This window comes from Tamandua tetradactyla, chromosome 24 (genome assembly GCF_023851605.1).
Source record: "Tamandua tetradactyla isolate mTamTet1 chromosome 24, mTamTet1.pri, whole genome shotgun sequence".
NCBI lineage: Eukaryota > Metazoa > Chordata > Mammalia > Pilosa > Myrmecophagidae > Tamandua > Tamandua tetradactyla.
In genome coordinates, this window is record NC_135350.1 from 44,083,866 (window position 1) to 44,110,949 (window position 27,084).

The following is a 27,084-nucleotide window of genomic DNA, read 5'->3' on the forward strand; positions in this document are numbered from 1 at the left end:
GACGCCGCCGCTGGAGCAACGCGGCCCGGTGCGCACCTTCCATCCCCATTGCGTCCCGGCGGCTGCGCGGCAGAGGAGGCCGGACATGGAAGGCGAGAGCACTTCTGCGATGCTGTCCGGCTTTGTGCTCGGCGCGCTCGCCTTCCAGCACCTCAACACGGACTCGGACACGGTGAGCCGAGGGGCTGCAGGGCGGACCGCGTCTCCGCGGAAGAGGCCTCGCGCGCGGCCTCCTCCCGCGTCGTAGCCGCTGCGTGCTCCCCAGACGCCGGCCGGCTCTCCTCATCCTCTTTATCTGCCCTCTGCTGCTCCTTCGGGGTTTCTGATGCTCTCCTGTGCTTTAAGCCTTTTTTAAGATTAGCCTTTCCAACTTCTACCCTCTGGTGATTTCTAGTCTCCGACCCGAGTGTCCCACACGCCCCCATTTCACTTTTTTTCATCGGTCCCCCGTTTTTCTGGATATATTGGGCGTGAACGGAAAGAAAGTTCACGCGACGGTTTCTCACCGCCGCTAGGAAAGTTGCTTGCTAACTTTCCGGTTTTCACTCGTAACTACTGACTTTATCATTTTCAGAACAATAGTAATATTTTCGTGCAGAGCGGCGCCTGGGCATGTTTCCTAAAATGTTAGGCTGGCAAGGGAATGCTAGATGTCGCATTAAGTGGCTGTTTGGGGGAAATTTTAGTGCAAGTTACCAAGCGAATGAAGTTAACTTAATTTGGTATCTCGGATATTTGACTTTTATGTATTTATATTGGTATCAAATTTACAAAGACTGAGGCCTCGGCTAGTTCCTTTTCTTATAATTTCGGTTATTATTTAAAATTGAAGTTTATCTTCAAATATTAAATATTTAAGTGCTTGTTTTGCACTTTTAGATTTTGTTCAGAATATGTGGGTGAAAGCTAAGTAGATTTTCAATACAGTGCCTGTTTTCTAGAACTTTTTTTCTGAAATTTGAAAAAAACGTCGAGCTCTGAAAGTAGTAATGTAAACAAGTGTTTAGTAATGTGCTGAAAAGAACAGCAAACATCTAAAATACAACTCCCAACCCGAATACGGCGTAGGAATATCATACTGAACAAAGTGTAGTAATTTCTGCCACATTGTGCCCTGTTTTGTAACTTACAGGGTCTCTTACCTAGAATTGTTCTTAGGCACAGTCCTGATAAAAGTGATAATATATTGGTTTTTTTCAATTTTAAATAACCTTGCAGATTAATACCTAGCAAAATAAGCAAATATAATTTTTAATGTATGCAGGTGTGAAAATAATTTTAGAATGTCTTTAGTGTAAGTATAAACAGAACAGATCTTAAATCCTCTAGCTTAAAGGATGAATCCTTGGAAAGTAGTTTTACAGTTAGACCCCTGTTTCTCAGATTTTGAGGAAAGTCTTTAAAAAATGTTTTTTTGGATAGTTGCATTTGTGTTATCCTTGTATCCCAGGGTTTGTCCTGGGGAGTATCAAAATCAGCAACATTGGGGTGTAGCGTTGTGGAATCTGCCCCACCTCCTTGCCCCCTGAATTTATAGTAGGGTTCACATCGTGAAAGCTTGTTCCTTTTGTGCTCTTTCTCCTTGTAATGAAATTGGGGGAGGGGGTGCATTCCTAACTAGTTATAAAGGGGATAAAATCTTCAGGGTCTGTCAGGCACCTTGGGTCTTTAAATGTACCTGGAAAAGAGTTCTCTGAAATGCAAAGAAATTACTGTTGTGGCAAAATGCCTGTATATTTACTTAAGAGAATTGGAGCCCACAACTCTCCTTTCAGAAAGCTCTGGAGTGAGATATTGAATTCCAAATATTTAACCTTTCATATTTTGCACAGTGTTCTAGTTTGCTAGCTGCTGGAATGCAATATACCAGAAACGAAATGGCTTTTAAAAAGGGGAATTTAATGAGTTGCTAGTTTACAGTTCTAAGGCCAAGAAAATGTCCCAATTACAACAAGTCTATAGAAATGTCCAGTCACAGGCATCCAGGGAAAAGATACCTTGGTTCAAGATGGCCGATGAAGTTCAGGGTTTCTCTCTCAAGTGAGAAGGCTCATGGCGAACACAGTCAGGGCTTCTCTCTCAGCTGGAAGGGCAAATGGCGACCATGGCATCATCTGCTAGCTTTCTCTCCTGGCTTCCTATTTCATGAAGCTCCCCGGGAGGCATCTTCCTTCTTCATCTCCAAAGATCGCTGGCTGATGGACTCTCTGCTTCGTAGTGTTGCTCTCTCTGAATCTCTCTGAGTCTCTCCCTTTCTCCAAAATATTTCCTCTTTTATAGGACTCCAGTAAACCAATCAAGACCCACTCAAATGGGTGGAGACATGTCATCCCCTAATCCAGTTTAACAACCGTTCTTAACTAAATCACATCAACTAGGGAGATGATCTCATTACAGTTTCAAATATACAGTACTGAGTAGGGATTATTCTACCTTTAAGTAATGAGATTTATATTAAAACATGGCTTTCTTAGGGGGCATACTTCCTTTCAAACCAGCACATTCCACCCTCTGGCCCCTAAAAAAGACATGTTTTTCCCAAATACAAAATACATTAATTTCATAACAATATTAGAAACCTTAAACCTTTCAGTAGCAATACAATGAAGTACAAAATTAGAGACAGTATAAAATGTCATCAAGTCAGTTACAGGCATGGTCTGTCCTAAGGCAAAATTTTCTCCATTTGCTTTGGACCTTTGAAAACTCATCCACAAGTTATTTGCTGCCAACATACAAAGAAGGAACATTCACAGGATACACAGACACATTTCCATAGGGAGGAAGGAACACAGGGGTCACTGGACCCATACAGTTTCGAAAACCCGCAGGGCAAAGTCCATTAGATTTCAAAGTCTGAGACTCATTTATCCTCAGGGCTTTAGAAAGTGGCAGTCCCACCCTTTCCAAATGCCTACGCCTGCCTCTCTCTGAATGCAACCTTGGGGGATATTGGGGAGACCACCTTTCTCTCGGCTCCACCCTCTCCAAGCATTGGGGCCACACCCGGGCTCTCTGCCATCTCCGGGGCACACGCTCAACCCCTCCATGTGGTGGCAGCCAGGCTCTCCCCAAACCCCAAGGAACGTGCTTCACTCTCTCCAAGACCTGAGGCAGCATGACTCTCCCACTGCAACGAGGTGGAAGGCCCATTCTCTGCCTTTGGGGCAAACTCACCCTCTCCACGGGCTTGGGTGGGTCCACTCTCCTGGCCCGAGGCTTCTTGACTTCAGACCTCAGCCTCCACGGTTTTGCCTCTGAAGTTATTTTTCCTCCAATGTGTCCCTTCTCTGAACCCCTCAGTCCAGACTGGCAGCGTCTCTGTTCGTACAGGTCCCACAGCACTCTTGTTGGCTTTCTATGCAGTAGCCTTGGATCATGCCCATCAGACATAAGGAGTTTCCACAAATCTTTCCTGGATAACTCCATGTCCAATCCTGACTTTCTCTGAAATGGCTGGCTGGTTCCACATTTGGTTAAATCCACACTCAGGGCACTATACTCTGGAGTCTCCCTTTCTGTAGGCCCAGAATTTTCCAGGACCTCAATTTCTAGTTTCTTTTTACTCAAGAGTTCAGTTCTTAGCTTATCTCTTTCCTTTCGCATTTCACTATAAGCTGTGAGGAGAAACCAGGCTGCACTTTCAACACTTAATTTGGAGATCTCTTCTGCTAAATATACAAGTTCATGGCTTTTACAATCTGCCTTCCAGCCAAAGCCACGAGTCAATTTTGCCAGATTATCTGCCATTTTAAAACAAGGCTCACTTTCCTTCCAGTCTCCAATAACACGTGCCTCATTTCTGTCTAGGGCCTCATCAGAGGTATCTTTAGAGTCCACATTTCTCCCAACAGTCTCTCCAAAGCATTCTAGGCCTTCTCTATCAAGCTTCTCACAGCTCCTCCAGAATCTTCCCCTTATCCAATTAAAAAACCGTTCCAACATGTTTGGTATTTGCAAACTGCAGCAGTAGCACCCCACTCTCCGGTACCAAAATCTGTTCTAGTTTGCTAGCTGCTGGAATGCAATATACCAGAAACGAAATGGCTTTTAAAAAGGGGAATTTAATGAGTTGCTAGTTTACAGTTCTAAGGCCAAGAAAATGTCCCAATTACAACAAGTCTATAGAAATGTCCAGTCACAGGCATCCAGGGAAAAGATACCTTGGTTCAAGATGGCCGATGAAGTTCAGGGTTTCTCTCTCAAGTGAGAAGGCTCATGGCGAACACAGTCAGGGCTTCTCTCTCAGCTGGAAGGGCAAATGGCGACCATGGCATCATCTGCTAGCTTTCTCTCCTGGCTTCCTATTTCATGAAGCTCCCCGGGAGGCATCTTCCTTCTTCATCTCCAAAGATCGCTGGCTGATGGACTCTCTGCTTCGTAGTGTTGCTCTCTCTGAATCTCTCTGAGTCTCTCCCTTTCTCCAAAATATTTCCTCTTTTATAGGACTCCAGTAAACCAATCAAGACCCACTCAAATGGGTGGAGACATGTCATCCCCTAATCCAGTTTAACAACCGTTCTTAACTAAATCACATCAACTAGGGAGATGATCTCATTACAGTTTCAAATATACAGTACTGAGTAGGGATTATTCTACCTTTAAGTAATGAGATTTATATTAAAACATGGCTTTCTTAGGGGGCATACTTCCTTTCAAACCAGCACACACAGTTTGTTTTATAAGTTAATTTAAAAGGATTGATCATTGTCATTTCATAGCTCAGAAGTCTCCAGTTACTACTGAAAGCATTTGCCATTAAATCCACACACTTTGGCTTGGCATTCAGGATATTCCATTATTGGGTGTATCCTATCACTACTCGATTTCATTCTGTTCCTGTGTAAACTACAACTTGTTCCTCAAATATCATATTCTACTTCAGAATTTAAGTCTTTGGTCATACTTCCAAGTGTGCTCAGTGCTCCATGCTCTGCCTGCATATTATTCAGCTCTTCAATGTCGTCTCCATTCCCCCTCCTCTATTGGGCTTTCTTCTATTATTTTCAGAACATGATCATCTCTTCCCCCTTCCTAAAGTTACATTCTCTTCTGCACTTTTTATTTAACTCTTTATGTTTCCCAATTTAGGTGGAAGTGCCTCTGGTCTTTCTTTTGTGTGTCTTTCTACTGCTAGCACACACTTGTAAAAATTGTAAAAAACTGAGGAGAAACTAGTTAAGTGACTGAATGTCAGTTCTATCAATGTATTCCAAATACTGCTTCTTGTTTTTACCTTTATAGGAAGGTTTTCTCCTTGGGGAAGTGAAAGGTGAAGCCAAGAATAGCATTACTGACTCCCAAATGGATGATGTTGAAGTTGTTTATACAATTGGTGAGTCACCTATTTCTATGTGTCTCCTATTTCTGATAGTTTATACTGAAAGAGAGCAACATAAATTACTGTTTTTAAATTGTTAAAAAAAAAAAATGGATACCACATCTTTAAAAGCAGAGTTTAAAAGAATATGTTGCACTCCTTATTTCACAAATAAAATTATGGTTAAGGACTGATTTAAAGCAGAAAACAGCATGGAATATAGGAAGCAGATAAGATTACTGCAGGAAAACAAGAGGGATGAAACAGCTCCTGTATATATTTAGGTGGTAAGAAGATAGCTCAGTAAAAGGAGAGGGAACCAATAAGGACCAAGAAAAGTTTCCAGAGAAATGTTGGAATCAAAAGTATTTGTTGCAAGGAATTCAAAGATAAGAACTGGGAAGACTCAGTGATTAGATCATTGAAAACCTTAAGTAATTTCTGGAATGTAATGGGGGAAAACCCAGACAGCAAAGGGTTTGGTGGTATACTTGATAATATGTATCTTATAAATAGATTCCTAATTATAAGGATTTATTGTGTCAAAGGGTATATTAGTTTATTAAGCTGCCAGAATGCAACATTCCAGAAATAGAATGGCTTTTAAAAGGGAATTTAATAAGTTGCAAGTTTACAATTATAAGCCTATAAAAATATCCAAACTAAGGCATTCGGGGAAGATACCTTAATTCAAGGAATGCCAATGGGTCTGGAACCCTTTTGTCAGCTAGGAAGGCGCATGATTGGAATCTACTGGGGTCTTTAGCTTCTCTTTTCAAACAGCTTCCCTGGAGGCATCCGAAGGCTCTGTCACTTCTACTCTCCAGGTATCTGCATCTGCTCTGAGGTTTCTTTGAAATATTTTCCCTTCTAAAGAACTTCAGTAAACTAATGAAGATGGACCTGGAATGGGTCGAGTCATTTCTCTATCCAATCAAAAGGTCACACCCGCAGTTGGGCATGCCACATCTCTGTGAAGATAATCTAACCAAAAGTTTCCACCATACAGTATTGAATCAGGATTAAAAGAAATGGCTGCTCCCACAAGATTGGATCATGATTAAAACATGGCTTTTTGGGGGTACATTATAGGTTCAAACTGGTATCAGTTTAATATAAAAGCCAGTATCATAAAGCTAGAAGAAAATGTAGGGAAACATCTTCAAGACCTAGTAGTAAGAGGTAGCTTCCTAAACTTTATACCCAAAGCACAAGTAACAAAAGAAAAAATAGATAAATGGCAACTCCTCAAATTCAAATGCTTTTGTACCTCAAAAGACTTTGCCAAAAAGGTGAAGAATCAGCCAACTTAATGGGAGAAAATATTTGGATATCACACATTACATAAAGGTTTGATATGCTGTATACATAAAAGAAATCATAAAACTGAACAACGAAAGAACGAACAACCCAATTATAAAATAGGCTTAAGATATAAATAGACATTTTTCTGAAGCGCAAATACAGATGGCTAAAAAGCATATGAAGGCATTCATTCTCATTAGCTGTAAGGGAAATGCAGATCAAGACTACAGTGAGATGCCACCTCACATCTATATGAATGGCTGTTATTAAACGGGAAACTACAAATGTTGGAGAGGATGTAGAGAAATCGGGACTGATGTACTGCTGGTGGGAATGTATAATGGTACAGTCACTATAGAAGACAGTCTGGAGGTTCCTCAGAAAACTAAATATCGAATTGCCCTATGACCTGGCAATACCACTACTTGGTATATACGCAGAGGAGCTGAAAGCAGTGACACAAACAGACATTTGCACACCAGTATTCATAGCATTATTCATAATTGCCAAAAGATGAAAACAATCCAAGTGCCCATCAACAGATGAGTGGATTAATAAAATATGGTATATACATCTGATGGAATGTTATGCAGCAATAAGACAAAATGACATCCTGAAGCACATGACAAGAAGAATGAGCCTTGAGGAGTATCAGTGACCTAGAGACACACGGAAACTTGAGAAGGGTGAACAGTTAGCTATTAAGGTTGAACTTAATTATAAGGGAATAGATAAAAGTGAAGGTGGTTTACTAGTGGGCCTATAAGTAATTTTCCCATATTGAAGGTGAACATGATTGAAAGGGGTTGAATAGACTCGTATGTCCCACCAATTAATACTGCAAATAAGTTCTTGCATGAACAACTGCAAAGGTATGAATTTTGTACAGTGTATAATTTTGGGGTTTAGGGGGAAAACTGCTATTGCATGCCATGGGCTATGTTTAATAGGAAAATATCAACAGTACCACAGCATACCAGGGGTACATAATGTGGGGGAGGGACAAGAGTCAGGGGAAGTTTGGATTTTCCATTTGGTGAAGGTGTGTTTATTGGCCATCTTTCTCTTAGGAACAATAAAATTATCTAAAATTGAGAGTACTGATGGATTGTTGACTTTTGATATTGTATATGAGGCCCAGTATATGGAAGTGGCTGAAAGATACACTGACAGAGAAGCAGATTGGTGTGTGTATATATATATATACATTTGGAGAGGTAAAATAAGCCAGAAACAAAAGAGCAAATATTGTATGATCTCATTTAGTAAATACTTATAAGAAAGCAGGGCCTAGATTATAAACTCTTATAGCAGTCACATTTAGTCTGGAGTGGTAATTGTTATTTCTGGATTTTGAGAGGTTTTTTTTGTATGTATAACCTGGTATTTAGAGATAAGAGTTAAGCTGGCCAGGTCGGGATTAAGGTAATTTAGAATACACAGGTATGGAAGACATTGTCTGCATTTTAGAACTTCACCTGCTCTTTGAATTCAAAGGAAGAAAGGTTTATTTTGTCCAGAACTTAAATTTTCTGTAGCACATAATCTAACTCAATCTGTCTGGATAGATCATTTAAACAGTCCAGATGCAGGTAGGCCAGAATGAGAATGAGGGCCTTTAATCCTGTATAGCTTAATGTAATGCCTGGGTACATACCAGAGTATATTAAACAGATAATCAAAAAGTATTGGTAAAGTCCCTTGAGAGATGGGAGAAACAATATGGAACTATTAAACTTTACCAGTGGGGAAATTCCAGACACTATGTCAAACATTAGGAACACCCAAATTAATAGATAAAGCACTTGATCTTGAGGCTTGTTCTTGTGAAGCTTATGTATGTAGTGGAGAAGTTTAGTCTACCTAGGTATGCCTAAGAGTCATGTCCAGAGGACCTCTTTTGTTGCTCAGATGTGGCCTCTCTTTAAGCCCAATTCTGCAAGTAGAACCACTGCCCTCTGCCTTAGGTGGGACATGACATCCAAGGGTGAAAGTCTCCCTAATGGCATGAGAGATGATTCCCAGGAATGAGCCTGGCCCTGGCACAGTGGGATCAACAACGCCATCCTGACGAAAAGGGGGAAAAGAAATGTAACAAAGTAAAGGTATCAGTGGCTGACAGAGTTCAAATAGTTGAGAGGCTACTCTGGAGGTACTCCTAAAGAGCATGAGAAAGATCAAAGGTGATGGTGGAGTTATACAGAGAAGGTAGGGTTTAACAAATGGTTATGATTGCTGAATCATTACCTACTGATACTTCTTTTAGTCTCTAATACTTCAGAGCAGCTAGAAGTAAAAACCTAAAATTGTAGAATTATAACCCAGACCAAACTCTGAAATGTTTTACAACTAATTGTTGCAAGGTACTTTGAAATTTATTGCTTTTTGTATGTTATTTTTTTCACAAAACAAAACAAGAAAAGAGTATAATAGAGAAGATAGGATTTAACAAATGAGTGTGACTGCAGAATCATTATATTGTTATTTCTTCTGGTCTCCAGTGTCTTGGAGCAGCTAGAACAAAAATCATGAAACTATAACTCATACTGAAGCTTTAAAATCTGTCCTAAACTGCTTGTTAAAATGTACTTGGAAAGAGCAAAGGAATGTCAGTACTGCAGGATGTTGAAAATAGATGGTAATTAATATTTTAAAACTTTAACTTATGTGTGAGACTAAAACAAAAAATGTTTATTCGGTACAAAATTTATGTTTTGACTAGTACAGTTCCTAATATAACTTTTATAAGTACATGGAACCTTGAGTAGGGCATAAAATCTTGTAGGTTTGTCCAGAGTGATGCCCCAGTATATCCCAGCGTGATTTGAAGAGTGAATTAAAAAGTATTTGCTAAGTTCCCTTGGGGAAATGGTGAGAAAGGGGGAAAATTCAACTTCCCCAAGTGGAGAATTCTTGATACTCTCACAAGCAGTGGGGACAACCAAAGCAATAGGCTGAGCACCCAATCTTGGAGTTTCTTCATATGAAACTTAACCCGGCAGAGGATAGGTCAAGCCTACTTAAAATTAGGCTAAAGAGTCAAGCCCAAGAGAACCTCTTTTGTTGCTCATGTGTGGCCTCTCTCTCCAACCAACACAACAAGCAAACTCACTGCCCTTCCCCTCTCTCTCCATGGGACATGAATGAGTTCCAGGGGTGTGGACCTTCCTGGCAATGTGGGACAGAAATCCTAGAATGAGCTGGGACTCAGCATCAAGGGATTGAGAAAACCTTCTTGACCAAAAGGGGAAGAACGAAATGAGACAAAGTGTCAATGACTGAGAGATTCCAAACAGAGTGGAGAGGTTATCCTGGAGTTATTTTTACACATTAAATAGATACCACCTTGTTAGTCAAGATGTAATGGAGAGACTGGAGGGAATTGACTGAAAATATAGAGCTGTGTTCTGGTAGCCATGTTTCTTGAAGCTGATTGTATAATGATACAGCTTTCACAGTGTGACTGTGTGATTGTGAAAACCTTGTGTCTGATGCTCCTTTTTATCTACCTTATGGACAGATATGGACTAAAAATAAATAAATAATAGGGGGAACAAATGTTGAAATCTAGTAGATTGAAATGCTAGTGATCAGTGAAAGGGAGAGGTAAAGAGTATGGTGTATATGAATTTTTTTCTGTTTTCTTAGAGGTAAAGAGTATGGTGTATATGAATTTTTTTCTGTTTTCTTTTTATTTCTTTTTCTGAACTGATGCAAATGTTCTAAGAAATGATCATGATGTTGAATGTACAACTATGTGATGCTATTGTGAGTTACTGATTATATAACAAGAATGGAATGATCATATGGTAAGAATGTTTGTGTTTGTGGTTATGTTTCATAAATAAAGTATTTGGAAACTAAAAGAAAAACATATATATATATATATATATATATGAATCAGTTTATACTCATTATTTTTTTGTTTTCCCCTTTAAAAGGTTAAAAATAGAAGTAAAAATTGTAGAAAACAAAAAATTTAAACTCCTCACTCTCATTAGAGTCTTTCCAGAGGCAACCAATGTTAACAGGTTCTTAAGTGGGTTAGCCACTTAAGCTCTCTTTACCTGTTACCTCATCTGTAAAATGGAAAGTATAATAGCATCTTTCTCATAAGTTTTTTCTGATTAAATGAGATTATCACTGGTTAAGTACCTCTGGGCATGAAGTACAGGTTCAGTATGTATTGTTCAAATGACTATTAATTTCATTTATATAATCGTAACTAAAAATCTTTTTTTTTCCCCAGACATTCAGAAATATATTCCATGCTATCAGCTTTTTAGGTGAGTAGTAGTATCAGTAAGAGCAAGTAAATAAATGGACCATTGTTAAACATATTCTCTGCATTTTAAGTAATTTTTAAAATTAGCAAAGTATTTTAGTTACCAGTTACATGATGGTGCTGATTAAAATTAAGAGATTTTTTAAATACTTGAAAATTTATTTCTGCATTGTCAGCCCTGTCTAATAGTTTTTGCTCATGTATTAATATTTGCAGTCTTCATGACCTTTCTCAGGTACCAACTTATCTTGAGGATTACTTGTCCTTAGACCCAGTACATAGTATAAACTCAGAGAGACATTCTCATATGTCATTGATAGCAGCCCTTTTGTTTTATACCGTTTTATTACAGTTTATTTTACCAATTATTTCTGCATATATCATATTTATTTATCATTTTTTTGTCTATTAACTGATTAGGCTTTTTACCTGACCTGCTTCCTTTGGCTCTTCTAGGTTGAAACCTTGGGCTCTTAGTTTTACAGATAGTAGTAGTACTTTTAGCCCTAGTAAGTATTTTTTTTTAAGTTTATATTGAGATATAACATATACATAGAAAAGTATACAATTAATTTTCATAAAGCAAATACAACAAACACTTTTTTAGTTTTAAAGAAATCACTTTATATAAATCAGATATGTATAACCAGCATTACCATCCTATAGTCACACTGTCTGTGATTTAGGATCATCTAAGGCCATGTAAAAGTTAGAGTATAGCATACAGCTGAGGTGAGCATGATCTGGGGGTGGGGCAGAGGATGGCAGGAAAAAAAACTTATTTTTGGGAAACAGTATAGCCCTTTTAGTGCCTTATAAACAGTGAATATACAATAATATTTGTTTAATGACTAGGGATTCTTGGTAGAGATTCATAAAAAGGATTCTCTTGAGGGGCCCTCTGACCAGCAAAGGATTAAGAGGGAGAGTTGAAAAAAAAGTGATTGATTCAATATCTGTTGACAGTTACTTTAATAATTAGACAAATTTAAGAGTTTAAGAGACCATTTAATCCAGTGATGAGAAATCCATGCCTGAGCCTTTCACATCTTACAACACAAGGGGATGGGGGGGCAGGGGGAAGGCATAAAGAGAAACATATGAATTGACACATTCAAAAAATGTTACAACACACTTCATTTTCACTTAACACAAAATAACAAACCTACAACTTTAATGATTTAACCCAGGCAACAGAGCTAGTTAATAGTAGGGTAAAAACCAGAAGAATTAGGATTTCTGAGTTCTGATCTAAAGCTCTGCCTTATACCATGCTGTTTCTTCCCTTTATAGATAATATAGATGAACATGTTAAAAACAGTCTACTGATATTGGAACTTCCTGAAATTCAAGTTGGATAAATTAAATTCCCAGATTTATACTCTTAATACAGGAGGGTCAGCAAAAAAAGCAGCGACCTGCTTTTTTTAGGCCCTTAAGCTAAGAATGTTTTCTACATTTTCAAAGGGTTATTTAAAAATAAGAGGAGGAGAAGTATGAAGTAGAAACAATATATTGCCTATAAATTCTAAAATATTTCCTGCCTGGCTTTTTACAGAAAAATTTTGCCAATCCTGCTCTAATACATTGTTTCTCAAACATTTCCACTGAAGTACACTCATTTACTTACCTCAGAAGTTTGGGGGAAATACCTGGTGAACAGTCCATTGAAACCTAGAAGTTGTTTAATTTTATTTTTAAAAAATATAGGCAGTTTTCATGAATTCTCCTGTAGAATATATGTTTTTATATAAAACTGCACCCCCCCATGACTTTTCCCAAAACTGCAGGTAAAATTGATGTTACCCCCATGTGACTTCTCCCAAAACTGCAGGTAAAATTGATGTTACCCCCATGTGACTTCTCCCAAAACTGCAGGTAAAATTGATGTTACCCCCATGTGACTTCTCCCAAAACTGCAGGTAAAATTGATGTTACCCCCATGTGACTTCTCCCAAAACTGCAGGTAAAATTGATGTTACCATAGAAGATGTGCACTGTTATCCTGTGGTTTATCACCTTATATACAAGCTTGAGAAGCTCAGAAGTGGACCATGCTAGATAGGAATAAATTATTTAGCGTTTTCATATTGAAAGTATAAATGGGAAAATGGAAAGTTCTGTTTGATCAGCATAATCCCCCATTGGTAGATGGAATACTTTATTTTGTCTTTTCCTATTGAATTTTTTTTTAGCAGTTTTATTGAGATATATTCACACATCATACAAACCATTGAAGTATACAGTCACTGGCTCAAGTATCATCACATAGTTGTGCATACAACCCCATGATCAATTTTAGGATGTTTTCATTACTTCAGAAAAGAAATAAAAATAAAGGAAACCCAAATCCTCCCATACTCAATATCTGCACCCCCCCATTATTGACTCATAGTATTGGTGTAGTACATTTGTTACTATTGATGAAAGAATATTACTGTTAACTGTCCATAGTTTGCAATAGGTATATTTTCCCCATATATCCCTATTACTGACTCCCTGTAATAGTGTCATACATTTGTTCTACTTCATGAAAAAACTTTTTAATATTCATATAGTCAGTCATGGACATTGTCCACCACAAGATCACTTTATACCTTCCCATCTTTTTTTATTTGTTTTGTTTTGGGTCCACTGGTTGGGAACTGAACCTCGGTCTCCTGCATGGCAAGCAAGCATTCTACCACTGTACTTACCCGTGCAGTCCCCCATTCCCATGTTTTCATCTCCAGCTTTCCTTCTGGTGACATACAGGACTCTAAACTCCTCTTTCTACCACATTCACACATCATTCAGCACTGTTAATTATTCTCGCAATAATGTGCTACTGTCACGTCATTTCCAGACTTTCAAGTTAAACCTAGTTAAACAGTCTGCACATATTAAGCCACTGCTCCCCATTCTTTATAATGCAAAGTTTTTATGTAAGTCTTTACAAGTTAGAAAGGAAAGAATAGATTACCTATTAGGATATTTTTTCAATTTTATGTGGCTAAATTTTTTTTAATCTGCATATTAGAATTTTAAGTAAAAGCCCATTACAGTGGATACTAGTTATAAGAGATTTTGCGTAATAAAGATACTTCATTATTATAGAAAAGAATGTTGATCTCAATGGATGCTGAAAGGAGGACACTTTTTATTATAATCTATTATTAGCAGGGAAAGAGAGAGGGAAGTAAATGCTTTAGAATCTTTTAGCAGTTATTCAATTTTCCACACATCTTTTAGTTTCCTACTATAGAGCACAGACTGCTAAACTAAACCAAAACCTACCCCTTTCCCACTCAAAAATAATAAGCCACCTCCAAAAACACTTTTCATTTGATGCAAGTACAGCTTTTGGGGGCTTGGTCTAGTTGTCTTATCTCTAAAATAGCAGTGATTACATTGTCCTTTTGTTATTGTGCTTAATAATTCACATTGTAATTCTTCTGTATCTGCCAGTATTGTAAGAAAACGTTTAAATAAATAGTGAGTGAATTGTGAATTGGCTGTATGAAGAACTTAGTTTCTAATACCTGTATTTAGTGGATATTTTTTTGTTTGTTTTAGATAAAAAGTGTGATACCCAAACTTAAACTTAACTCTTGATAAGTTTCTCCATCACTTTTCTTTTTCATTGTCTATCGATTTTGCATTTTTATTACCTTAAGTTTAATCTGAGGCCTCACCCACATTTCTGTATATTTCCTTCACCTGTCCATTTACTGATACAAAAAAAGGGGCTGATATAGGTTACACTACTGTAAAATGTAACATTTATTCTAAGTTAAATAAGTAGCTAGCCTCAAAATTATATTAATTTTCTAAAGCAGCAGTTCAGATTTAATCATCCAATTTCAGGGCTTCCTCTGACAGGCAAGTAGATATATGGATTTTGGCTGGGTATTTGGGTTAGGAGTAGCTAACATAACAAGTGTAATAAAATTATTCATATTTTTAGCTCATTTGAAATGTATTTAATTTTGGCTTTTACAGCTTTTACAATTCTTTAGGTGAAGTAAATGAGCAAGCACTGAAGAAAATATTATCAAGTGCCAAAAAGGTATTGCAGTTTCACCTTCAGTAATCATAAAATTCCCTTTTACTTTTTAATTATTATATGCATTATTTTTGCATATAATAATATGCATATTTCCTAAAAATGTGTAGTACTTGACAATTTTTAGGCAGAATTTGTCTTCGTGATTATTGTTGTCCGACAATAAATAGGAATTTTATTTTGTTTAGTTCTAAAAAAAAAAGTAATGTTTAAAAATGTTTTAGTTTTAAGAATTTTAATTTCCTCAATTTAAAATTGCAGATATAAAATTTAGTTGCTAAAATGTCATATATTTCTAAGCAAGTTTTTTTTCTGTTATAATTAAGTTTTTAATGAGATTTATTTTTTCATTTAACAAAAGTTTAGTAATACTAGCAACACATTTGTTTTGCATTTTATGGTTTACAAAACTTTCTTTTACATGATTGTATTCAATCTCAAAACCAGTTCTGTGAACTAGATGGTATCATTTGCATTTAAATTTCAAGTAAAAGCTATAGGTTCTGCTTACTTATTTAACAAACCATATAGGACATTTAACTTGTTTTCAGGGAAAGATTGCATGTTAAATCAATCAGTGGCTTTGGCATTTTCTTCATTTAAATTTTGGGTAAAAACTAAGATTTCAAGATAGTAAATATCATAAGAAAAACTAGAAGAATTTAAGAATTTTTTTCAACCCTACTGAATGTTGAACAGAATTCCAGTGTAGCCCCTATAACTGAATGGGAAATAATTTAAAGCAAGGCAGTTTATATACTTAACAAAAATATGCTAAAGTATATGCTTTGTTTACACATGCCCCAAATCACCCTATATAGGAAAGCCATTTTTGTTAAGTTGTTTATTTTATTTTTTAATTATAACACTAAGACATATAACAATAATTGTTGTCAGTAAGATATACTTTTCCTATGTTTTGTCTTTTAGAATGTGGTAGGTTGGTACAAATTCCGACGTCATTCAGATCAGATCATGACTTTCAGAGAGAGACTGCTTCACAAAAACTTACAAAAGCATCTTTCAAGCCAAGAACTTGTTTTTCTGCTACTAACACCAAGTATAACAACTGAAAGCTGCTCTACTCATCGGTTGGAGCACGCCTTACATAAACCTCAAGATGGGTAAATGTTGATTAGTCATTGACTATCTGAAGCTAATAGAATAACATACTTTGTATAGTGCTTTGGACTTACCAGTTGTTTTCATGTTGTCACACAAATTGTCACAATAACTCTCGATGAGGTAGGTCTTACCATCTTTTCTTTTTAGGTGGGAGAATGAAGGTCAGATAAGGAAATTAGAGCCCTAGCGTAGAATGATGACGTGTATTCTGGTACTAAAGATTTGCTCTGTTCAGTACTTAAGGTGAAAAAAAAATTGTGTTTTAGATATCGGTTTGATAAAGGATATAATTTAGAACTTAAAGCCTCGGTACTTGAGCATCTTTTCTACAGCTTCTGCAAAGAAAGCAGAAGTGGTTCTAAGTAATGCACCAAAATGAGTTTAATGGAGGGACTCTGCACGAACTGAATAAACTACATTTTCATGGAATATAAGAATTAAGAGTACCAACTCAGACTAATTTTATTAACCATGGAAGAGAGAATAAATCTCATTAATACTGCCTTATTTTCACATCATTTAAAGTAATTTCACCTAATTATCTTTCACCATGCACATTTCACAACATTTAAAACCACTTGCTTCAGATCAGTGAATCTATACAAATAAGTAATTAGGAAAAGGAGATTTTTTTGTTCATTTTTAATCTTGTAAGGGAAGAATGGTCCATTAAATATTTTTTATATATAGACTAATAGATGCTAATCTTTAACTTCATTTTAAATTTATATTCTGAAATTTATTTCTTCAGACTTTTTCATAGGGTACCTTTAGTGGTCACCAATCTGGGCATGACTGAACAACTGGGTTATAAAACTGTACCAAGTTCCTGTATGTCTAGCGGTTTTGGCCGAGCAGTAAAAACACACAGGTGAGGTTCCTCAACTGCTTTCCCACTAAACTTGATCCTGTTGATTATTTGAAATTAATATTTTTATTGTACAAACAGCAGGATAAAAATGAAAACTAATGATCTTATTACTCATGTAAACTAAACTGTTTTTACTTTCTCTATAATTCCTTCAAATGTTGATTTACAGATACAAAAAAGAAATGGAGATAGTGGCTTGTTGCACTTCCTGAAAAATTTAACTTTTATTCTATGTTAGAATAAGTAGCTAAGCTCAAAATCATATTAATTTTCTAAGGCAGCTGTTCAGATTAAAGGCATAAATTTAGATTGGATATTTAAGAAAGAAAAAAGTCAGGTATTAGCCTGACTTTCACTCATACTGTAGGTATTAGCCAAGGCTTTCACTCATACTGTAGGCTGCTTAGGTATAACTTTTTTTGTAGCTGATTAAGTAAGGGAATAATTAATTACCAGAATATAAATATAAACTTCATGAGGATAAGAGACTGGGTTTTTCATTTTCTTTTTGTGTCCTGTCATTGTTTAACGGTGTTTCACATATAGGCTTTGAATACCATTTTCTATTGATTTTAAGACTATTTTTTCACATTTGTCTCTGAAATTGGGATGTCTTACAAACCATGCCTTCCTAGCAGTTTTCTTTCTACCTGGCATGTGAAATGATGTGCCTTTTTTCAATCAGTCATGACTTAAATTCAATAAAATATTTTTAATCGACTCCTGTCCCCATAGACAAAAAGATCTTTTTTCCTCCCACCTTCAGTCTCTATTTTTACTTAACCTCTTTTTCCTTTTTAACATTTTTATTGATAAATCTTCACACATGAACAACTATACATGGTGTACAATCAGTGGCTCACAGTATCATCACATAATTGTTTATTCATCACCATGATAATTTTTTACAGCATTTGCATCACTCCAGAAAAAGAAGTAAACAGAAAAACTCACTCATACTTACCATACCCTTTACCCCTCCCTCTCATTAACTATTAGCATTTCCATCTACCAAATTAATTTAACTCTTTGTCCCCCCCATTATTTATTTATTTTTTATCCATATTTTTTTTTATTCTATTCATCCGTCCATACCTTGGATAAAAGGAGCAACAGACACAATGTTAAATCTTTATACAGTTGTCTTCAAGAATCAAGGCTGTTGCAGCATAGCTCAACAGTTTCAGGTTCTTCCCTCCAGCCATTCCACTATATCATAAACTAAAAACGGGTAGCTATATGATGCACAAGAATAATCTACAGGATAACTTCTTGATTGAAATCTCTCAGCCACTGAAACTTTGTCTCATTTCTCACTTCCCTGTTTTGGTCAAGAAGGCTTTCTCAGTCTATGATGCTTGGTCCCAGCTCATCCTGAGAGTTCTGTCCCATGTTACCCTAGGTAGATGTAAACCCCTATATGTCCCATGTAGGGGGAGAGTTCACGTGCTGAGTTGGCTTAGAGAGGCCACAACTGAGCAACGAAAGAGGTTCTCTGGAGTGACTCTTAGGCCTAATTTTTAAGTAGGGTTGGCCTATCCTTTGCAGGAATAAATTTCATAGGATCAAGCCCCAGGATTGAGGGCTCAGCTTATTGATTTGTTTGTTCCCACTGCTTGCAAGAATATCAGAATTTCTCCAAATGGGAAAGTTGAATATTTCCTCCTTTCTCCCCAGTACCCCAAGGGGACCTATCAAATACTTGTTCACTGCCTAAATTACTCTGGGATATATTGGGACATCATACTAACCTGGAGAAACCAACAAAATCTCATGCCCTATTCAAGATTCCATGTACTTATGGTGTCCAACTGACCATACAAGTTAAATTAGGAAATGTACTACCCAAAATATAAATTTTCCACCAAATAAACATCTCTCCCTTTGGTCTCAAACAGAGCTTAACATTTAAATATGGATATCATCCTTTACCCTGTATTCTAATTTACCTTAGTCCTATGCAGATCAGCTTTATTCAGATCTCTGCTCAAAGTCTGATCCCTTTTTCAACAGTTCCTGAATGGGGTACTGCTGACTTTCATAGCTTCAGAGTTCTCCGAGTTTCAGATGTCACATGAATACCCAAAGTTTCTGGGAATGACCAGATTATAAACAAACAGCTCAGTATCTCAGAGTTTAGAAATAACGTTAACCTCTTTTTTTAAGACCTGGTAATGATACTTAACAGCTAAAAAGTTTGCTAATGTGAAGATAGATAAAGTAGATTTTTTGGTTGGTTTTGCTGTTTACAAGTAAATTGACAAACTCGTGGTCCCTACAGAATCAGTAAAAAAAGATCTTTCGTTACTCAGCTACAAATATGTTTTTCATTGTATCATTAAAATGAGTTCTGTTCATTTGCCTGAGGAAGTGGTTTATTTTTTTGTAGCTCTGAATTTTTTGAAGAAGATGGATCTTTAAAAGAAGTACATAAGATAAATGAAATGTATGGTTCATTACAAGAGGAATTAAAAGTAAGTAAACATGTCAGACACTTACAGACCACTTGTATAGTTCACATTAAATTGGTTGTTGAATTTTTGGGGGATAGCCTGACATTGATTAGATTTATATTATTAGTTTTGTGGCACTAACAAAGACACTCAAAATCTCAGTGGCTTACAATAGCAGAGTTTATTCTCACTCACATTACATGTTGACTGCAGCTGTTTCTCTTCCAAATGCCATCACCTCTTCTGGATCAAGGCTGAAGGAGCAGATCTTACTAGGGACATACTATTCTTATGGCAAAGGAAAAGAGCAAGAAAGCTGGTGGAAATTTACAACAGTTCTTAAAAAGCATGTTACTTCCATTTGCATTTTACTGGCCAAAGTAAGTCACATGGCAATAGGCAGGGATATATGATCCTTTTATAGGATAAAGAGGGAAGCAAAATATTTGGGAAGAATACAGTCTATGTCAACATTAAGTTCCATCTTATTTCTTAGTTTGGTCCTTTGAGGAGATACCAAGAAGGGATTAAATGAGCAAGAGATTTCCTGGGCCTGAGAAGGATTAGAGCAGAGGGAGGAGTAGGCAGGGAGAGCGTTAAGACTAAAATGAGGCCTGACACCTGAAAAAGGAGAGGAAGAAGGAAGGAGGGAAAGCCTCAGACTGAAATGCCATTCTAAGAAAGTTTCAGCTAGGACAGTGGGACGTGTTCAAGCCAGAGTTGCTCATTAAAGGAATCCCATGTCCTACAGAAATGGATTTGTACTAATACCCCCACTATACTCGGTCATTGGTTAGGAGCAGCCAAAGGGAAGTGTGGCCTAAATGCCAAAAACCGTGATGGATCCAAAGGGGTCACAGATGCAGCTGGTCAACTCTGCTCTCCATCAGATCTGAGGACTGTATTTCCACAGCCACCAAAACTCATTAGTAGAGCACAGTAAGAGAAATGGGGTTTGTATATTTTACACCCTACACCAATATTACATACTTTTGTTTTCTTAATATGAATGGCAATTCATAAATTTTTAAAAGTAGAGAAACAGCCAGAGCCCACCATTTCAGCATAACTGTCTTCATTTTGCCATATGCTCATTCAGTTTTTTTCTTATGTATACATACTTTCAGAGTTGACAGTCACAGGGACATAAACATTTGTATCATATCATTTTTTTATTTGATGTTGCTATGTAGTCTTTATTTTTTTTTCCCAGTTGCTTCACACCCTCATCAGCACTGGTATTGTCAGTTATTTTGATTTAAACCATTCTAATAGGTGTGTCATAGTCTCTCTTGTAGGCACTTCCCCCTTACCTCCTGTCCTGTCCTGGCAATTTCTAATCTACTGTCTCGGCGAAAGTAGTTATCTTTAAAATATAGTTATCTCTTAAAAGTGATGTCATACAGGGCGGGCATTGGTGGCACAGTAGCAGAACTCAGGTTCGATTCCTGGTGCCTGCTCATGCCAAAAAAAAAGTGCTATCATACAATTTTGACAGTATTTTGTTTGCTTATTTTCCTGAGCATATTCAAGATTCTTCCATGTTGTAGCTTGTCTCATAACTCCATTCTTTCTTATGGCTGAATAATATTCCATCATGTATATGTACCATATATATATGTGTATGTGTGTGTGTTTATGCTGTATGGTGGGGGTCACGTTTAATTATTTTTCCATGTGAGTATCCCATTATTGCAGCACCATTTGTTGAATTTTTGTTTGTTTCCTTGGTTTTTTGGGAAATGCATGGTCCGGAAATTGAACGCAGATCTCCTGCATGGCAGGCGAGAATTCTTTACCAAACTACCCTTGCGGCCCCTGTACCATATTTTATTACTCATTTGTTGATGTATACTTTGTTTTCATCTTTTTGACTCTATTTTTAAAAGCAGTGTATTTCATAGAGCAGTACATTAGGTAAAAAGTACCAACTTGGGCAAAAATAGGTATGTCAGCAAGCAACTGAGGAAGGAATGCAAACAAGTATCTGAAAAGCCATCAGAACTTGCTCATCCTCTGTGCCTGCACACTGCCTTACTTCTTTTTATCTACAGATCTTTTTTTTTTTTTCATCCACTCGCAGACCAGAGAATGGCCAAACCCATAGCTGCTGCATTTAGATCTCTTCTATTCAAAAGATTAGAATTTGCCAATTGGTTATGTGATATTTCCAGATTCCAAAGAGAACATCTAATAGCTTCTTCTTAGGTCACCTATTCTGATAGGTAAAGGTGACGGGGTTACTGGCCAACTTTATGGGCTAGGTGAACAAATTCCATGAGATGGCTGGGCAGATATCCTAAAAACAATCTACTAAAATTGGCTATAACAACTGGGAACTGGTTGCTTTTGATTTGATGTACTAAGGAACATCATCTTGTATAAATTATTGCATTTACTTAAGATACATCCCCAAAATGTAGTTAGTACATAAAAAAATATTAGTATTAATACTTCAAAAACTGATGACACATGAGGTCAGATTGTTTTTCAAAAATATTTCCTCTTACAGGAATTAAAATCTTTAATAGTTTCCTTTCATAACACTAAGATAGTTTTTCTTTGTTTGCATTTATGTCAGTTTCTTAAGTTGTATGTAATAACGTCACTCATTTTATAATACAGTATTTTTTATTTTAAAATGAGTTAAATATTTTTACTTCAAGGTTTATTTCTGTGAATTATGAAGAAACCGATACGTTAAACCTATGCATAAATGAGAAGTATTGAAATATTACTTGTGAAAAGCATTTTATAACCTGTAAAACAAGACCTTATCTTACTTCATTTTACAGAATATATGCAAAAAAGTGGAACATAGTGAGAGAGCAGTAGAGAAACTACTAGAGGATGTAAACAGATTAAAACAAGAAGTTAATAAAAGAAAACAAGCACAGGTTCAAGCAGTAGCAGGCAAGTAAAAAATTAACTTATCAACTCTTTCCTGTGCTTAAAAAAAAATCTCACAGATTTCAATTCATGGATGAGTCAGATGCTTTAACTACAGTGAATATGCCTACTTTGGGATAAAAAAATAGTCATTTTAGGACGAAGGTTGTATGATTCCACTCAGAGAGTAGTTAGGCGATTATTAGTGGCGGGGTCGGGTTGGGGGTAGAGGGTTGTATGGAGAGTTATTGGTTAATAGGTACAAAGTTTCTATTTGGGGTAATGAAAAACTTTTGGTAATGATAGTGGTGATGGTAGCACAACATTGTGAAGATAAATTCAGTGAGTTCTATGCTTAAAATGGTTAACGTGGGGAATTTGTTACATTTAGCTTATCACAATAACATTTTTAAATAAAGTCATCTTATTAATACTCTTAAATCCCACTGAAGAAAAAACATGGTATTATAATCGCTACACTATGTTGTTAACATTAGAATACAACTTTGGTTTTCTCCTAGAACATGTAGCATATAAATGAGCATTTGGGATTATGCATGTCATTTTTCTTCAGTTTGTAATTTGATATAATTGTTGACTTAAATCGTTTTTACTTAAATTTAACAACAAATAGCTAATTATAAAAGCTTGGTGGAACAAATATTGTATGTTGAGTTGTAATTTTATTTTGTCCAGGAAAGCAGAATATCCTGGAAGACCCACGGGAGAATGCTTTTCTTTGTGAAGCTTTACAGACCTTATTTCCAGATTGTGAACTTCTTCATTCATGTGTTATCTCTTTGAAAAATAAGCATATTTCTAAAAGCTGCTGTAACACTAACCACCATCTCAATGTAGTAGACAAACTGACTTTAATGGTAGAATACACTGATATTCCTGAAGCTAATCAAGCTAGTGGACAGCAAACGACTAAGCGTAAAGCTTTGGACATGGATGATGGATGGCAAGTCAAGAAATCATGGCTGCTGGAGGTGCCAAAAAGACCATCTAAAACAGATACTGACAGTAGTAACGAAGAGAAAGCATCCACAATGAGCAGCCCAGAATCAGATGAAGAGATTGTGAAAATGAAGGGCTCTGGTGACTATCCACAGTCTCCTACATTTTGATCAAAAGATTTTTGATTGGCTGAAGGTAAAGCCAAAGCATTCCTATTTTTTTATTCGGTTCAGCTAGTGACTGTACTAGATAAAATCTAATGTTTTTTTTTTTAAGTACTTTTATATACTGTTACTCAATGCTTTTATTCCAAAATCAAAACCTTTTCTGCCCCTTTATTAAAGTTTTGAGGGATTCACTTAAATAGATGCATTTAAAAATTTTGTACTGCATTCTTTAGAATTGGAAGAGAGACTACCCTTATTTTCACAACGTGGAAAGAAGTCTAAAGTTTGTATGAAAATTTATTTTTATCTAAGTCATTAAACTTCCTGCTCTTTAAGTGATGATAGATAGTACATTCTGGCTAACATTGCCATAGTGGAACATATTTAACAAAAAAAGTATTCATTTCTGAAATTCAAATTTAACTAGGTGTCCTATGTTTTTGTTTGCTAAATCTGGCAATCCTAACTATGGCAGAACTATAATAAAACACTAACAGTAAACACACCAGTCTACAGTTCTCCCTTCACAAAATTTGAGTGAATCCAAAATTGGAGCAGTTATAAGCCTGCTATAATCCAGTGTGTTTGAAATCAGCAGTTGGTCTAGTAACTAAAAGGCCAGTTAAAGTAGGGACTCGCAAATGATACGTGCGTATATATACCTACTACGAATGTATATCAAAAAGATTTTATTTGAACATAAAACAGAAAAGAATATTGATTTACCAGTCTTTGCTATAGACAGGGCCAGAAACTCTTCAGTGTTAAGTCCACTGATTGAAGTTCACACCCATTATTATTCAACCTTTAATTTAAATTCCCAGGTCTGGTTTTCTTAGTGCAAGAATTCAGACAAACTTGCAAAGCAATCTGAGTACAAATGTAACTGTATTTTTCCATTTCACATCATCCTTTCACCCCCAATCTTATTCTATTTTATCTGACAGCTTTATTTTAAAACTAGTTTTCTTTATCAAGTCTTCCCAAAATATTGACTTTGTTTTCATAATAACAGTAACTTTTCTTTATTGTACTCATAGTTCATCAGTAAAGTACCAAGTACAACTGACACACAGGTCTGGGAGCAAAACAGCTAACCTGGCAGGGCAGACATCAACTGGGAGCGAAGTCATGAGCCTAGTATGATTTTTTTGTTGAAGATGTAAGGCCCCAGTTCAATTCAGTGAGTTGGTTAAGTGGTTGTTTAAAAGAGCTTTTACTGTATATGGAAATACATTTATTTATGTGTTTTCCACAGTTCTGAGAATTTCCCATTAAATACACATATGCATGAAGCCGTCACCATGTTTCACTCATGGGATGAAATGTTGAGCACTCACCTTTACCTTTGCTCTTCAATTCATAAGTGATCGGGCAAATTCATATCCAGGCTGTATTCACATGCACTATGATGGGGTGCTTATGAGACCCAAATAATACCACAGACGATGTGTACAAATGAGTTTCTACTGCTGGGGTGGTGGTTTTATTGGTTACATAGGAAGTATTATGGTACTGCACAGGGCAGAAAGAGGGAAAACAGTTTACAGTCTGAACCCTAATTTTAAAATAACCACAAACATCAGCAGAACATATGGAACTTATCACAGAGAGCATGCATAATGACAGAAAATGCAGCCAGCATTAAAAACAAAAGTGAATATTTAGGCTACAGACAGGAACAGGTGAAGTGACAAGCAGCCAATACTTATATGCAGACATCTGAAGACAGTGGTGCTGAGATTTTTCAAAGATTGCCTGCATACTTATTGAAACTGAAGTCTGAAAACAGGCTTTGTTTTAGCTTTAGTTTGCTAAAATGCTAGAGATTCAGAGTTAATATTTAGCACATACTCTGCATAATGATCCATCTACCTTGAAGAAAGCAATACTTAACTTTCAACCATAGATAAGCTACCTGAAGTTATCAGTACACAGCTGAATTTTCATAACTGAATTTGATGAACTAACCTTCAGAGGATCTGACGAACTGCCGGAAGTCTTTATAGGACTTTTTCTCCCAACTGTTCATCTTTTGGCTATTAGCTTGTATCACTGGAGTGAGATAAGATGACTGATAACAGATTACATATAAAGTTATCAGTTTATTTGAATCAGGAATAAACTTTTATTTCCTGTGACAGCACCACCATCCATCCCCAAGTAACCTCTCTACAAAGAGAAGACTCACTCCTAGGCATACTTAAATTTGCTAGTTAGAAAATCATTCAGAGCAATTTCAAATCCATGGCTACCTTATCTGGAATGCAATTATAAGAACCTTCCACTTTCTACACCCATATTCCTAAAATCCCATTTACAAAATAATCTGGGCCTAGAGTAAAATTTCAACATGAGTCATCCCTTCCATATTTACTAGTCAGTAGTAACTAGTATCACTGCCAACATTAGCAGTATATCACTATGAGCTATTTGAGAACCAGATATAAGTGACCATCATAAAGTAATAGTACCAATTTTACTAATTCAAGATATATAAAATATAATAAATACTGGCACTTAAAAAATACACAGTATTCTCTTTTTGGGTGAGAAGAAAAAATAGGAAGCTTTACTCATGAGCTCTCTCCTGAAACACTTTTTTTTCCCCATTAGATTTCAAAGTTTTGCAATCAAAAACTCTTCTTAATAATGTAGTTTGGTCAGACTTAGCCTATTCTTAATTTTCTGCCCAAAGGTTAATAGCCTTTATAATTTGAATCAACATTAGCATTAACAACCATTTACTGTAAAATAAGTTTATTGGTAATGATCTTAGATACATTATATAAGATATACTTATCTTCAATATTTGATGTTACAAACTTTAGGGTCTTTGAGATAGGCAGGATCTTTGTATGTAACTGGCATAAAACCTGTAAAGAGATTATAAAGTTCTTCACAAAAAAATAGTACAATTTTGATTAGCACAATTCAATTGTTTAGATGCTCTTACCCATGATTTGAGCCCTCTTAATTGCTTTTGTGATTTCTTTCTGTTTCTTCCCACAAAGACCTGTATAAGAAAAAAAATGAACAAATGCTTTCTTATCCATAAAAAGAATACCAATATTCAAAATTCTAACATCTGTTTAACTGAAGGGTTGGAAAACTTTCTGTAAAGGGCCAATAATATTAGGCCTTGTGGGCATACAGTCTGTCACAGCTACTCAATTCTCCTGTCCTAGCTTGAAAGCAGCCCTATGTATTATGTAAACAAAACTATTTACAAACATAGCTAGCAAGTCAGAGTTGGCCACAGGCCATAGTTTGTAACCCCTGATTTAAGTAATTTGCAATGATTATACTTCAAGAGATCAAGAATAGTTTTTTAAGCCCAGGTTTTCTACATGTTGTCAGCCCACAGTTATCACTGAGCATTCCAAAATACCTATATCCAGTTCCTGTAGTTTCTGGCCTAATGATTTATAGCATTATTTGAAAATGTGCCAGCTTTCTTAAATGACAGAAATAGCTCTGTATAATTCTTATCAAAACTTGTCACAATAAAAAACGCAATACCTGTTATGTGCCTTCCATAAATGCATCCAGTAAATGGAGAAATAAACTGGGACAAAAGCTGTTTTGAGTTTTATTTGGAGGGAAAAAAATTATATTTAATATATTTGTTGTTCAACCCTGATTATACAAATTTCAAAACAAT

General features: G+C 36.2%; 2 protein-coding genes across 5 annotated transcripts in view; one reads left to right on the forward strand and one right to left on the reverse strand.

The window, feature by feature from the left end:
- Nucleotides 1-26,946, forward strand: ABRAXAS1 (abraxas 1, BRCA1 A complex subunit). 4 transcript variants are annotated; one of them, XM_077142964.1, is made up of 9 exons: nucleotides 1-172; nucleotides 5,245-5,335; nucleotides 10,875-10,911; nucleotides 14,892-14,958; nucleotides 15,886-16,079; nucleotides 16,832-16,951; nucleotides 19,341-19,425; nucleotides 22,200-22,317; nucleotides 22,990-26,946. In XM_077142964.1, the coding sequence occupies exons 1-9, from the start codon at nucleotides 86-88 to the stop codon at nucleotides 23,421-23,423; spliced, it is 1,233 nt and encodes a 410-aa protein (XP_076999079.1). In that variant the 5' UTR covers nucleotides 1-85; the 3' UTR covers nucleotides 23,424-26,946. The 4 variants fall into 4 exon arrangements, with proteins under 4 accessions (XP_076999079.1, XP_076999080.1, XP_076999081.1 ...); XM_077142965.1 differs by having other exon boundaries at nucleotides 58-172; nucleotides 14,909-14,958; XM_077142966.1 differs by lacking the exons at nucleotides 10,875-10,911; nucleotides 14,892-14,958 and having other exon boundaries at nucleotides 58-172.
- LOC143668296 (small ribosomal subunit protein bS18m-like) overlaps nucleotides 26,164-27,084 on the reverse strand; it is a 5,422-nt gene continuing 4,501 nt past the window's right edge. The window contains exons 4-6 of the mRNA XM_077142970.1: nucleotides 26,943-27,000; nucleotides 26,377-26,436; nucleotides 26,164-26,296 (exon numbers count right to left, since the gene is read on the reverse strand). Of these exons, the coding sequence (XP_076999085.1) occupies nucleotides 26,226-26,296; nucleotides 26,377-26,436; nucleotides 26,943-27,000 (189 nt within the window). The 3' untranslated portion in view covers nucleotides 26,164-26,225. The remainder of the gene's footprint in view (nucleotides 26,297-26,376; nucleotides 26,437-26,942; nucleotides 27,001-27,084) is intronic.

Bases quoted from the DNA above. Each gene is read 5' to 3' on its own strand.
- ABRAXAS1 (XM_077142964.1), top strand. From the start codon at position 86: ATGGAAGGCGAGAGCACTTCTGCGATGCTGTCCGGCTTTGTGCTCGGC. The intron at 173-5,244 runs GTGAGCCGAGGG...TTACCTTTATAG, and splicing joins TCAACACGGACTCGGACACG to GAAGGTTTTCTCCTTGGGGA. The intron at 16,080-16,831 runs GTAAATGTTGAT...TTATTTCTTCAG, and splicing joins TTACATAAACCTCAAGATGG to ACTTTTTCATAGGGTACCTT.